The following is a 15195-nucleotide window of genomic DNA, read 5'->3' as shown; positions in this document are numbered from 1 at the left end:
TTTAGTCTCTCAAATTTGAAAATTTTACAGTTCAGTCCGAAAACTTTCAACATTTTTCACTAAAGCATGTGCCTTCAGAATCTTCAATCCCGTCTATATTTCATAATTTTTAGTTGGGTCATTTAAGTATTCAAAATTTGCGATTGGGTCGTCAATATTTCAAAATTCACAATTTGGTCCCTAAGGTTTGCAACATTTACATTTTTGTCCATCTGTTTTTGGAATTTGATCCTCGCATTTTTCAGAATGTGTTAAAATTAATTAGATTTATATATCTCGATTGGATATATCATATATCAAACCAAAATAAACTAGAATGATAAAAATAATCTAAAAACAAGAATAAAATAACTAAAATGCAAATTGTAAATTTTGATGTATCAACCATTTTACGGATTTTGTTTTCTGCTTTCTGGATTTAAAGTTGCATCGCTTACTAAATACAGCAACCGACGTAAAATACTTATTACTAGAACAAAAACATTGACTTTTATAGATACTTGTGATATAATTTGTTACTATCTATATTTCCAAAATTAAACTTGAATGAAAAAAATAATCTATAAACAAAAATAAAGGGTAAACTACAACCACCCCTTGAGGTATGGTCAAATTAAAAAAAAATAAAAATTCTTATGTTTGGATAATAACAATTACCCCTCTTAATTATAAATCTTCTTACACGTACATTCTTATGGGGTCAAATTCAACATAATCTTCTAGATTCTGTGGAATGTTCTCTAGTTTGTACTCGTTTTGTGCAAAAGTGCAGTTTTTGATGCATCACAACCTGATATATACAAGCCAAAAAACACATCTTACGATCATCTTACTTCAAAATGTGGAGTTCGAATGGGATACAATTGGTACAAAATTGAGAATATTCCATATAATCTAGAATATTCCACTAAATTTGACACCGCAAGCGTGGACGTGTAAGAAGATTTATAGTTGAGGGGGTGATTGTAATTACCCGTACAAGAGGGGTATTTTCGTAATTTGATCACACCTCATGATGTTGTAATTTACCCAAGAATAAATAACTATCATGCAAATTGTAATTTTCGATGTAACAACTCGGGTTCGAGTTTATGTTATATTGATTGAAAGTTAGTGATCTTTCGTAGCGAGAGACACGTGCTACACACGACAATTAACGGAAAATACTTACTATATATACGAACCCCAGATGATTGATGTAGCTTTGTCGTTTACTGCAACGATACATTCTAACAAGTTCGTGTGGATCATTTCTAACCCTTAAGCATAGATCTCGATCCAATTAGTCATGTATTCGTTACGAAACAGAGAGATAACAATATTAATCGAATTTGATATGTTGTTATCTTAATTGAAACTTGTAGATCTATCGGATCGAGAGACACGCGGTGAACACGACAATCGACGTAAAGTATTTACTATAAATACTAAACCGAGAACACTGATGTAGCTTTGTCTGTAACGACATATTCTAACAAAGCTCGTATCGATCATTACATATATTCTAAACACTCGAGCATAACATTTAATTTTTCATTTAGATCTTGATCCAATTATTTAATTATCATTACTAAATAGAGAAAATAACATTATTAATCAATGATGGGGAAGGGGTACTATTGCATTTTTTAATTTTTTATTTCTTTCTTCAAAGAAGAAAATAGTGAAATTAGTGAATTGAATGTTCCCAAAAACAATTAAAAAAAAAAAAAAAGAAAAAAAAAAAAAGTAAAAAGGGCAGCCAGCGAGCAAATCCGTCCGCGTCTATATATAACTGTCACAGATCTAGTTTCGGACACCTCCTACTCCAAACACAGCCATCACAAATTTCACACATTCACACCACCATCTCTCTCTCTCTCTTCTCTCATCTCTCTCTCTCTCTCTTCATCTCTCTCTCTGGTATGTGTGTGTGTGTGTGTGTTTCTGGAGAGCAGAAAACAGAGATTAAACATTTAATTATACGTTAATTACACTGAATCGAGATCAAAATTCAGTCTCCATTGGCGGTGTCGATTTGCTGATCCTGATCTGCGGATTCAAATTCTCTCTCGGATCTAGATTCCTCGTGCAGGGATCGTACATTTCCTCGTGAGTTTACTCATTTCCTTTCCTTTTTTTTTTATTTTTTTTTTAAATATGTCTTCTCTGTTTAATCCGCGCCTCTGATTCATGCAATCTCAATTCAATTATTTATGTATCCATCTTTCTACAAATCTCTTTGTTCCGTTCGGCTGATCTGATTTTTAATTGCGAGTTGAATGTTTCAATTGTGTGTTTTTTTCGAATGATCTTGCATCCAGTGACAATCGATGTCAATTTTTGTTGCTCAAAATGGAGGTGTTTGCATATATAAGTCTGTGTGTATAAATGCATGTATCTATCTATGTATCCAGCTCACTAAAAGAGGGGTAACCGTAATCATAGCTAAATTTCAGAGGGCAATTTAGGAATTTTTGATTCCGTGTGAGTCTTTGTCATCCTGTTTTCTTCTCCTTCTGCTAAATTTGGCATCGCCTACGGCGATGGGCGTAGCCCTCAGTGACGGTGATGAAACGTGGGGGAGAATATTAATTAATTAATTAATTAATAAATAAATAAATTGGGTGGGCCTTTCCGTTAAAAGGGCTGACCTAAATAACCGACCGGTAGAATAGATTGGGGTATGACCAGCCCATTTCATCCAAACCACGCGTTTACTATTTCTATACCTTTTTATTTAAATTAAATTAATTAATTATTTTTTTAAAAAGCACCTTTTTTAACTTCAATTTTAGTTTTATATTTATATTTATATTTTATATTTTAAAAGAGAAAGAAAAATCTCGTGAAAGTGATGGGGCCCATTTCCCCTGTCTCTTGGGTCTTCACATGTATTTTTATGTTCTCCCCCGACGAAGAGGAGGGGCAATAACGGAAATATGACTATTTTTAAGAGATAATGGTATTAATTAAATAGGACGACTTTTTTTGTGGCTTATTTTATTTAATTTGACAATGGAAAATAATGGATCTTGACCATGCTTACGTGCCGTGATTTTTTTATTTTTTAAATCCAAGTACTGTATACAAATATATTGTTCTGATTCTGAATGATGGATAATAATTTTAATATTTATAAATCCAAAATTATTTATTTAATTTTTAGTGAGTATATCCTAACATAATCCTCTAAAGTCTAAAAGATATTTCCTTTTCCCCTTTTTTTTTTTTATTTATTATTTTTTGTAAAGTCGGAACAGAAATTAGCAGAAAAGTCCACCCAATTCGCGGGGCTATTGAGTCATTTTCAAGTATATATTGATTATTACGTCACCATTACTCATGCTTATCCCAATCCCAACTACTGATTTCTATGTTTATATTACAAGCTCTATGCATATGTAGTGTCTCTCAATCAAGAAATAAATATACTCTATATATCCCCCAAAATCAATAAAAAGAAAATTAAAATGGACAAAAAAAATAAAATTGAGGTGGATTTTAGTTTGAAACATTTTGCACGTGTTTAATTAGTAATAATAGGAGTACTTGTTATCATTCAAATGAGACGGGTGTTTGTTAGTTATCTCTAATTAAACATGTCATTTGATCTTAAAATCTGAAAGTACTCATGCCATTAGCTAGATCGAGTCGGTTAATTGAATGGTTAGAAGGAGACAAGTTTAATAGACATCTATTAATTACAGAGCATTAGGTTTAGTTGAACATATCTTTTTTATTTTAAATAGGAAAGATTTATGTCCTTTATTGTCGGGCAGAATTAGTAAATTTCTGATACTAAAATATCTTTGAGGATAGTAGTTTTCTTATCTTTTACCTTTCTCACTGTGACTGATGGTGAAAGAAAAAAGAAAAAAGAAAAAAGAAAAAAGAAAAAAGAAAAAAGAGAAAATATGAAGTAAAAAGTGAAAATCCCTAAACGGAGACATTTCGTAAAATTTTGAGAGGAGAAAAAAATATACTTTGAGGAAAAGAGAAAGAAATTGTGGCAGTTTATTTCTCGCGTGGTTGGTTTCCGATTGGACTTATTTGAATCTGAGTTAGAATTTTGAATATTCGTATATATTCGTATGTGGTTGTAAATCTGTATGTTGATCGATTGTCCGCTGTAACAACAGGTAGGTGCTCCTGATCTGCCATTGGCGATAAATCATGGCAGAAACTGAGGTTTCAACGGAGGTGTCAAATGTGGTCGGAATTGAGGAGAAATGTCTGTCGGAAATGAGCTCTTGCAAGGATCTACCCAAGCCTGATAGCAATGGGACCAGCGATCTTGAGAATTCTTATGTTTTTGTGTCTGGTGATGATGGCCTCTCCGATGATACTGTCGGTGATAAGGATGCGGGGGGTGAGGGTTTGAGTATTCTGCCCGAATCGAAGGCTGTTACCGTTGAGGAACGTGGGGAGAAATTGGATGCTGGAAATGAGAAATTGGATCCTGAGAATGCGAAATTGGATCATGAAAGTGAGAAACCTTACAGTGAAAAATTGGATCCTGAAAGTGAGAAATTGGATACAGTTAGTACGGAAGTTAGTGAACCCTTGAATGAAAGGGAAAACGGAAATGTCGAGTTGAGAAATGGGGATCTTACAGTAGTAAATGTTAGTACCTCAAAGCTTGAGAGTTCGCTTGAGCAAGGGGACGGAGGGGAAGTTTCTCTTGCTGATTCTGTTGAGGATAATATTGGGGAAACTGAAATTGTGGTAGAAGCTGAAGTTGAAGTGGTGAAGGATCCAGATGGAGAGATTGCAGAAGCTGTGGTGGACCAAAATGTAGTTGCCTCTGACTCGCGAGATGTGAGTGTGGAGGCTAACGATGAGGTGAAGTTAGAGAGAGAAGTTGTGAAAACTTTGGAAGTTGAAGTTCCTACATCGACTTTCTTGGATTTGGATTTGAAGACGTGTCCAATAAAAAACGAGGAAGAGACACTTATGGAGATATCAAGAGAGAATGTCGAATTGAATATTGTTTCGTCCAACACCAATGATTCTGGTAATGCAAACGATGAATGTGCAGATCAGATTAACTTGAGCGTAACTGAAGCATCAGAAGCAAGTCGGGGATCTAAAGACGTGGTTGTAAATGTAGCTGACTGTGATTTGCAAGATGTGAGCAAGGAGACCAATGATGAGATAAAATCGGAGAGAGAAGTGGTGGAAACTGCAGCACATGAAATTCCAGCATCAACATCATCGGATTTGGAATTGGAGCCGCATCCAATTAATAACAAGGAAGAGAAAGTTGAGGAGGAGGCGACGACAACTTTGAGTTCATCTGTACTTCAAAGTCAACAGTGTGATACACTTGACAACAATGTTCCTGGTATACTGGAACCGACGGACGAAGCAAAAACTAGCCCGATTAATACTGATGGTCATGTGGAAACTGTTGGAGACCTTGTTTTAGAAGAAAAAGGTAAGGAAGATTTCTCTGTATGTCATGTTAATGTTGATAATGGTGTTCAGTATCACGAAGAACCTGAGATACACCTTGACGGCAGTGAGGTGTCTGGTGCAACTAGTCTATCTGAAACCAAGACTGAGGCTTTTGCGCCGACTCAAAGCTTTCCAACTTCGAATGATTATGAACCTGAGATTGAAAATGTAATCTCTGATGCTGAAACTATTGGAGCGGTTTCTTCTTCACTTGCTGATGGTCCAAAATCAGAAGAAGTTGAAGAAGCACTTCCTGTTCATGACAGTTCGATGAGGAGTTACTCCAAAGAGGCAAGCTTAGGATCTGACTCTACACTTGACACAGCTGTTCTTGCAGAGAAAGAACCAACTTCTCAATTGGGTGAACCCCATGCTGAAACTAGAGTTTCAAGTGAGAAAGCCAAAGCTGCAGATAGCCCACCTGAAACTTTTGATGTGAAATCCTGCAGCCCACCTGAAAATTTTGATGTGAAATCGTGCAGCCCACCTGAAACTTTAGATGTGAAATCGAAACCTGGAGATCATGTTCATAACGTTTCTACCATAAGCAGCGTAGAAACGAATGGTAGTGTGACTCTCGCATGCAGAACAGAGGTTTCAGATAAATTTGATGTTGAGGAAGGTGCAGCTAACATTGTGTCAGACAAAAGAGACGTTGAAGACATGGTAGATCAATTGGATGGTGCTGTAGGAAATAGTAATGATAACTTGTCCTTGCAAGAAAATGAGGAAAGTGAAAATTCTTCCAGCAACAACATATCCGTCGCTTCAATAGGTGGTTCCTCGATCGACGGAGAAGCAGCAATTATTAAGACGAAGCCGAAGCCATTCAACTTTTTGGTCAGGGTACCAAGATTTGATGATGAAAGCCTTCGAGAACAAATCAGGCTTGCAAAGCTACATGTTGATGAAAAGACAAAACTGAGGGAAGCTGTACAAGTCCAAATACAGGAAAAAAGAGTAAGAAACTGAACTATTTAACTATTCTTTGTTTGATTTGAAGGATAAAGCAGAAACTTCATTGGTCTTTACCACTTTGCAGGCCAACACTCAGATTCATGGGATCGATTATGAATATGCCAAGGGTGAAGCTAGAAGTGCACGGAAGTTGGTGAGATCAAAACGCGTGGAAATAGATTCTCTTCAGGCTGTCATTAACAAAGCCAAGAATGCGTTATCTATTGAGGATATTGATAGCCAGGTAAGCATTCCCCTGCCCTCTCTGTGTATATACACTTGACATGCATGCAGTGGCGAATCCAGGATTTTTGCCAATGGTGTTCGGATTAAATATAGTAGAAAATATGATGGTTGGGTAAAAGTTTACGGGGGTTCGGGGGCAGCGCCCCCGATTTTTTTTTAATACTATAAACATTAAATAATAAAAATATGTAATATTTTCAAATTTAAAGGGATTGTTTTACAAATTTTGGACTAATTTAAGAAATATTTAGACATAAAATTGGTGAAAATATTGAAGGAGTGGTAAACATATTAAAGTTGCAAGTAACAAAATATGTAATTCATTAGCAGATTTTGAATTTTTAAAATATAAAAAAAAATGCCCACATAGTTGTAAATTTAGAAAATAATTGAAATAATATATATATATATATATATATATATATATATATATATATATATATATATATATATATATATATATATATATATATATATAACATTAAGAATTTTTGAATAATTTAGATTATATAAAATATTTAAAAATACCCACATATTCAAAAAATTGAAAACAATTGAAATATTGTATGTAATGAAAATTAAATCTTGTTCCTTTTAAAAACTTTCTACCAATTAACTACAAGCCAATTTATTTACAGAAGATTTGGAATTTAAAAAGGAGTATATACATAAAAAATAGAAAAAAAAAAAAAAAACAACATATTAGGGGTCTCTGACTCTGGTAAGGCTGTATTAATTTTTACTAAATTTCAATTTAACCCCTCATTAGTTATAAATATAAAAAAAAACCCCAAAATATTATATATAATTTTTTTTTTTTTTTTTTTTTAAATCCAAGGGTGTGCAACTGCACACCCTAGGACTATGGTAGATACGCCACTGCATGCATGTCTGAGCATGTGGTTTTCTATTTTCTCTTGCAGTACAAAATATTTGTTCTCTTAAATGATTAAATCGTCCCTCTCGCAGATGTACAATATGGAACGTATGATTCAGCATGAGACTCTTCCCTTGAAAGAAGAAAAGCAGCTCATTCGTGAAATCAAGCAACTGAAGCAAATTCGCGAACAATTGTCTTCTAATATTGGTAGCCAAGATGAAATCAACCAGGCACTTGAACAGAGAGAGGAGGTTGAAGAGCGTTTAAAGGTGTGCAAACCTCATTACTTATGAAACTGTTAAGGTTTATGTAAAGTTATATTAGAATGAAAATATAATATGGTGAAAAAGCTGCTCACAGTGAAACACATAATTTGTTCGAGTTGTTAACGTGGGCTTGGCATGTGCAGATTCTAAGGAAGGAGCTTGATGTGCTTAAAGGAAGAGTCTTAAAATCTGAGGCGGTTGCTACGGAAGCGGAAAAGAAATATGACGATGAAAATAAAAAGGTTAGGGAACTTCAGACTCAGTTTAGAGCTGCAAATGATGTGCGCCAAGAAGCATACGCTCAGTGGCAAGATTTGAGAAAAGAACTTTCGGAGAAGGTAATGTATTTTTCAATGTACCCTTGCTTACTTATTTTATTACGAGAAAGGCTCGTGTGCATTGATCATATGCAATAAGGGTATAAATTCCAATATACTAGATGCAATAGTAATCCAGTTAATATACTTACAGATGAGCTGAAATTTCTTTTTTGGTTTTTTTTTTTTTTTTGCAAAGTTATTAAAATTATGAAAGACCAGCTCATGTAAAAAGAAATTATGTTTGAAAAATTCGGTCTGGTTGGGAGAAAAGGGAAAAAATTGGTCCGTCATATTTACCTTTAAAAAATTGGAATAGCATATAATTGTTAAAGTGAACTCTGGGAAATAGACAGATGATAGAACTATACAACTTAATGGCCCTAAAGATGAAACGAAGGAGCAGTAAAAGTTCAAGTAGGCGTGTAGAAGAGAAATAAAACCAGAAGCACATTTGAATCTCTTATTTAATTTTTAGCATGTGAAAAAATGTAAAATACGGGATCAATCTGTAGCCTGGTTTATGGAGATCGAGAAATATCTGCATATTTGATGGGTTTAGGTCTCACAAATGAATATCCATTTAGTTGACTTTAATCAAGCTTATGTTAATTCAAAGCTTGATTTTGTCTATAACCTCGAAATACTACAGTTTCAGTTTTACTAGCTCATTTTGCCCTAGGGTTTAAACTTCTTAATGGTGTTCATTTGTAGTCCTTGAAAATTGAGAAATGGTAAATCTCTTATAATCCGTGCTAAGAGCCTATGTAATTATCATCATTCTCGGGTGTTTTTTTTTTTGTTAATATTTATTTTCTTCGTGATGTTACCGTACCAATTATCACATGCCCTTGATAGCATAAAAACATTTCTCTTGATTTGTGAACTGTGATAAAGTGACTAGCTTAATTTGAATGACTGATATGGCAGACCAAACACTTTTTCAAGTACAAGGACAGTGCAGCTCTTGCAAATAATTATGCATTTACCAGGGATAGGGAGGCTCTTTACCGTCTGTGCTTTAATAATGTAAGTTTTATATTTGGTCTTTCTGGTTTTTGATGGTTAAGTCAAACCTCTTTAGCTTAACGAATTTATCTCACTTCCATAGGTGGAAAATTTCATGGAACTGTGGAACACAAGCAAGGAGTTTCGCACAGATTACGTTAAATTCAATGCAAGGAGTTACGTAAGGAGATTCGGTACTTTAGACGGGCGCGCACTTGGCCCCGATGAGGAGCCTCCTATACTACCGAGTTATGTTAATGACAGAGTTAAGATGGTCCCGACTCCAGTCAAGGTTGATGTTCTTACATCACAAACTCCAACTCTAGAGCTAAAGCAAGAACCAATGGTCGAAAATGTGACCTCAGAGGTTAAAACTGTGAAGAAAATGACGGAACTTAAGAATCAAGAAGTGACGAATAAGGGACTTGCTATACATATACACTCGAATGGCTTGGACACCGTTTCTGTTAAGGAGATTCCTGATGAGGTGCAAGAGGAGCCAAAGAAATCGAAGGAGGAGATTGAGTCGATAAGGAAAGTAGAGGAAAGGAGAAAGGAGGAGGTTGAAGCTATGTTGAAAGAAGAACGAAGGTTGGAGGCACTAGCCAAGGCTAACGAGGCACGTGAGAGGAAGAAACGACAAGCGGAAAAGTTACAGATGAGAGCAGAACTCAAGACACAGAAGGAAGCAGAACTGAAAGAAAAGGTGAAACTACAATGTTTTAATTTTTTTCCTTTATTTTCTTTAATTGCGTAAATGGTTACATTAAATTAAGAATCGAAACAATGCAGGAGAGGGAGAAGAGGCAGAGAAAGAAGGAAAGAAAGAAGGCTGCTTCAGACGTCAACGACATAGACACAGCTCCAAGCTCTGAAACCGCTTCGGTAATTAGCATCGACACCGAAGCGAAGGACACTACTACTACAACTACTTCTTCTTCAGCAGTACCTAAAAAGGCGCAGAAATCGTGGTTATTCGCAAAGCAGAGCAAGGCAAAATCAGTTGTGCCGCCAGCTCTACGCAACAGAAACAAGAAAAGATTGCAGCAGTGGATGTGGGTGGGTGTCACAAGCCTGGTTATTCTACTTCTGTTCTGGCTGGGAAATATCGGTGTTTTTTCAAGCATACATTACAAGCGACGAAGCCCTGTTATCTGATTTCGCCCTTTTTGCATGTTAGACTCGGATTAATTCGGCGGGTTTTGTTCTACAGACGGATATATAGATAATATAGGGTGGTATACTACTTTGGTTCCTTACTAAGATTATTTGGTCAATGTTTTAGATTAGTATAGAGTTCTTTAATGGCTTTAGTTCATATACATGATTGATATAGAACTCTTTTTGTTTTTTGCATTGATGGATATGGTTTGAGGAGTAAAAAACTTTCAACAATGGTGTTTGAATATACTCTATTTTCATTGGCTTTGTATTTCATTGTTATAATATGAGTTGTCTTCTTAATATAATCATATATCAATGTTTTTTTGGTAACGTAATCCTTATCCTTAATGGTGTCAAATACAATAGATTCTTCTAGATACCAAGAAGATTCATAATTGATCTTAATGGTGTCAAATACAATAGATTCTTCTAGATACCGAGAAGATTCATAATTGATGAATATCTTTAATTATCCAAACATGAGGGGTTTTCGTAATTTAATCTTATGTCAAGGGTTGCCGAAATTTACCCCAAGACTAGTCTAAAACAAATTGAAATAACCTTAATTAGTAGTCAACATGTATCCAAAACTAACATCCAAAACCAAAGGCCAAATTTGCTCATTTTTAGGCAAATTAGTTTTTTTTTTTTTTTTTTTTAAATATTTCCTACAATTTAGGATTGGTTAGTATATGAATATTCATTTTCCTAGTCACTATTGCATGAAATAAATATTACAATTTCAAAATTGTTGTATATTTTATATTCAATAATACGAATCATATGTAAAAATTTGTTCAATATTATTTTATTTAAAAATAAATAAATATTTACTATAGACAAATTGAATTACATAGATACTAAATGAAATAAACTCTAAAAATAACATAATACTTTTTTGTTTAATAACTAGCATTTACTCGTGCGATGCACGGATATTATTTAAATAGTGAAAAAATAATAATCAATTTAATACATAATAAGAAAATATAGTTAAATTTAATAATGTAGTATTATTCATATTTTATATAACATTAGTTTTTTTAAATCTTACATATTAAGCTATATAATCCAAATAAATAGACTAAGATTTAACAAATCAAATTTATAACTTTATCTCTTAAGATTTGAGATATATTGATGAAAAATAGGAGATTAATAATCGTTGAAAATTATAGTTAAAAATTTAGTACATAAAAAATATTAAAAATAAATAATTACATAAGTAGCAGTAAGGTAGAATTCTTCATGGGTTAGATTTAATTTTGATAACTGTTAAAAATTATAGTTAGAAAGAAATTAGTAGAAAAAGAATATTAAAAATAAATAATTACAAAAATACCATTACGGTTTTTAGGGTTTCCTATGATTTTCTTTTATATATAAGATAAGATGACAGAAAAATACAAGTTTTTTTTTTAGATCAATTTAATCAATGGGCTTGTGAGGGTTTAATGTTAGTGGTGTTATTGTAATTGTAGAATTCAAGTATGTTTGAAATACTTAATAGATAAACCCCAATCCTTTTATAATATAAATATTCCAACTCTCATCGTCGCTTCGCCGTTTACAGTTCTCTCTCTCTTTGAACACGAACAGGTAATTAACGGGATTTTTGTTTGTAAATTTCGTAATTGAGGTTTGTTTTTGCGAATAATACAATGTTTTTACGAATATTCAAATTTGTTCACTCTAGTTTCAGATCCTTTGCATGCATCAAATTGAAAATATTAGGGCACTAATCACTCATACGTGAATATTTCTCCAAGTATTATATATTAGCTGATCAGTTCATTGAATTCAGTTTTCGGGATTCATCCTCAATTTAAAAAAAAAAATTATAATTCCAGTGTTCTTAATGATTACAAGTTTGACGGTTATTATATGTTTATTTCAGTGTTGCTAATTTTCTGTATGTCCAGCAATAAATTGTCTTGTTAAATGATTTTGATCTGCAATTGTGAATGAATTTTGCAGAAGAAGAAGAAAAAAAAGATGGGTGTTGAGGAGTTATGTGAGTTGATGGGCTTCACCTCTAAACAGGATTCAAGCAAGCCTGATCCCAATGGGGTTAACCATCACAATGATTCCGACAATCTTACGGAGGCTGATTGCAACGGGATTAGCTGTTACGATTATTTAAATGGTCTTAATGATTTGTGCGCAGTTGTAGCCGAGTGTGAAACTGGTGAGGATTCCAGTGATTTTAATGGTTCTTCTGTTGTTGTACATGGGATTGAAATTGGTGATGATTCCAATGATTCCACTAGTTCCTGTGTAGTTGAAGATGGGATAAGAATTGGGGTTGATTCCGAAGATGGGACTGGAATTGGAGTTGATTCCGAAGATGGGACTGGAACAGGGGTTGAATCGGAAGATGGGATTGGAATTGGGGTTGAATCGGAAGATGTGACTGGAATTGGAGTTGATTCCGAAGATGGGACTAGAACTGGGGTTGAATCGGAAGATGAGATTGGAACTGGTGTTCAATCGGAAGATGGGATTCGAACTGGGGTTGAATCGGAAGATGGGATTGGAATTGGGGTTGAATCGGAAGATGGGACTGGAACTGTGGTTGATTCCGAAGATGGGACTGGAACTGGGGTTGAATCGGAAGATGAGATTGTAACTGGTGTTCAATCGGAAGATGGGATTGGAATTGGAACTGGGGTTGATTCCGAAGATGGGACTGGAATTGGGGTTGATTCCAATTGTGCAGGCAAAGTGGAGGAGATTGACGAGTTTCCTCCCTTGGTAAAGGGAGATAGGATAAAGATAGAGAGTAGTTCTTATAAAACTAAAAGTTGGGTGGCAGTTGTAAAGATCCCACCTAAGCCATTGCCCGTGAAAGTGAAACCTGCACTCCGAAATTATTTAGATGAGAAATTAGGAACTGTAAATGGAGCTGTAAATGTGAGAGTTGCAGAGGGTCCATCTACACCGTTATTCCCACGTAAGCCAATGCCGATGAACGTGAAACCTGCACTCCCTAATCACTTAGATGCTAGAACTGAGAAACTGGGAGCTGTAAATGTGAGCGTTGCCAAGGGTCCACCTACACCAGTAGTCCCACGTAATCCATTGCCCACGAAAGTGAAACATGTTGCAGAGGGTCCATCGAAACCATCAATTGAAGTTTGTAAAGGGAAAATAACAGCTGATCGGATTGTGGTCAACGGAGATGACAGCATGAACGTTGAGGCTGCCACAAAGCTGTTCAACTTTTTGGTTAGCGTCCCAATTCGTTATGATGGAAGTCTTGAAGAACAAGTCAGACTTGCTAAGCTACAACGCGATGAAAAGGCAAACGACTTGCATGCTATTCTGTTACAAGTCCAAGAGAAAACGGTAAGGCGTCTATCTATATGTTACTTTGTCTTTTAAAAAAAAGAAAATATTATAGTGTGGGGGAAAAAACACAAATGTTATTGTATTATTTTATTCGCAGGTCAACAGTCGGGTTCATAAGGAAAACAGCAAGAAATACGATGATGCAATAAAACAAATAAATCAACTCCAAGCTCTGTACAGAGCTGCTAATGATGTTCACCAAGTGGCATATGCTAAGTGGCAGAGTTTGTCAGAAAAACTTTATGAGAAGGTAATCTCTAAATACACACTAGCTAATTTATTTTACTGTGAGAAAGGCGATATATAGATATATTTATTCAGTGTACTAGATGCAATAGTAATGCAGTTATTAATCCTATAAATGAGTTGAATTTGCTTGATGCTCTAGAATGACGATGCAAATTATTAAAATTGTGGAATCGCAAAAAAATTGTGTTACGGAATTGTGACTATAGTTTAATTGAATGACTGAAATCGCAGAGCAAACACTGCTTCGACTGCATAGAGGATAAAGCTTTTGCCCGTAAGTATGCATCCGCCCGGAATACAAAGGGGCTTTCCCGCGTGTGCATGGATAATGTAAGTTGTATGTTTGATATATCTTTGTGAGATTTTTGATGTTTAAGTTGAACGAACTCTTTAAATTAATTAATTTGTCTCGATTGTATGTTTAGGTCGAAAGTTTTATGAAACTATGGAACAAAGATGACGAATTTCGTAGAGAGTACGTCAGATTCAATGGAAGGAGTACTATTACTAGATTGGAGACTTTAGATGGACGTTCATTAGGCCCTGACGAAGTGCCACCTGTCCTACCCGATCATGTTGATGTGACAGCTAAGCAAGAAACAACTATTGAAAATAGGATATCAGAGAGCGAAAAAAATTATGCTGAGTTGAAAGAGCAATATCGGTTGGATGAGCTAGCCAAGGCGAACAAGGTACAGTTTTTATTTTTTAATTTTTTTCGCATTACATAAAACATTATGTTACTTCAAGAATATAAATAATGCAGGTGAGGGAGAAGAGGTTGAGAAAGAAGGAACGAAATAGGGAAAGGAAAAAGGCTGCTGCTTCTGCTGCTCCAATAGATATGAATGATGTCGGAACATCCGACAGCTCATTGGTAATAATTAGCGACGAAATACAAGTCGAGGACAACTCTTCAGTGGCACCGGAAAAGCCTCAGAAATCTTCGTTGCTGATAAATCCGAGCAAAGCAGAGTCTGTACCCCCAACATTTGGCAACAGAAACAAGAAAAAAATGCTGCAATTGACGTGGGCGGTTATCGTGATCGTTGTTATTCTACTTGTGTTATGGCTGGTAAACGGAGGTGAATTTCCTAATTTAAATATTAATAAATGGTGATTTTCGTCCCCTTTTTCGTCGATTTGGCTTTGCATGAGTAGACTCTTGGATCTGGTGGATTTGTTTTAGAAAAACACTTTGATTCCTAATAAGGTTTGTTTCTAGTGATTAGATGTGTAAATATTATTGGTACTATAGTTAATGATGAATAATTATTATATTTTTTAAGTCAACTAATCATATAAGCAGTATTTGTTA

General features: G+C 34.8%; 1 protein-coding gene across 1 annotated transcript; it reads left to right on the top strand.

Annotated features, from left to right (window-relative positions):
- The first annotated feature begins 1760 nt into the window (after window positions 1-1760).
- On the top strand, window positions 1761-15195 carry LOC105953674 (uncharacterized). The gene is made up of 14 exons (XM_088815988.1): window positions 1761-2091; window positions 4122-6399; window positions 6482-6640; window positions 7612-7791; window positions 7932-8126; window positions 9036-9134; window positions 9217-9819; window positions 9906-10269; window positions 11788-11876; window positions 12255-13625; window positions 13726-13878; window positions 14109-14207; window positions 14303-14569; window positions 14644-15195. Exons 2-14 carry the CDS (start codon window positions 4156-4158, stop codon window positions 14995-14997), a joined length of 6177 nt encoding a protein of 2058 aa, XP_088672114.1. The 5' UTR covers window positions 1761-2091; window positions 4122-4155; the 3' UTR covers window positions 14998-15195.

The sequence above is a fragment of the Erythranthe guttata genome, chromosome 3, assembly GCF_056151865.1.
Source record: "Erythranthe guttata isolate IM_541 chromosome 3, IM_541, whole genome shotgun sequence".
In the NCBI taxonomy this organism is placed as follows: Eukaryota; Viridiplantae; Streptophyta; class Magnoliopsida; order Lamiales; family Phrymaceae; genus Erythranthe; species Erythranthe guttata.
The sequence above is the reverse complement of the archived record's forward strand: the minus strand, read 5'-3'. Positions and strand labels throughout refer to the sequence as shown.

Coding starts and splice junctions, on each gene's coding strand:
- LOC105953674 (XM_088815988.1), top strand. CDS start 4,156: ATGGCAGAAACTGAGGTTTCAACGGAGGTGTCAAATGTGGTCGGAATT. Junction 7,792..7,931: donor AGGTTGAAGAGCGTTTAAAG/GTGTGCAAACCT, acceptor TGGCATGTGCAG/ATTCTAAGGAAGGAGCTTGA. Junction 11,877..12,254: donor CTCTCTTTGAACACGAACAG/GTAATTAACGGG, acceptor TGAATTTTGCAG/AAGAAGAAGAAAAAAAAGAT.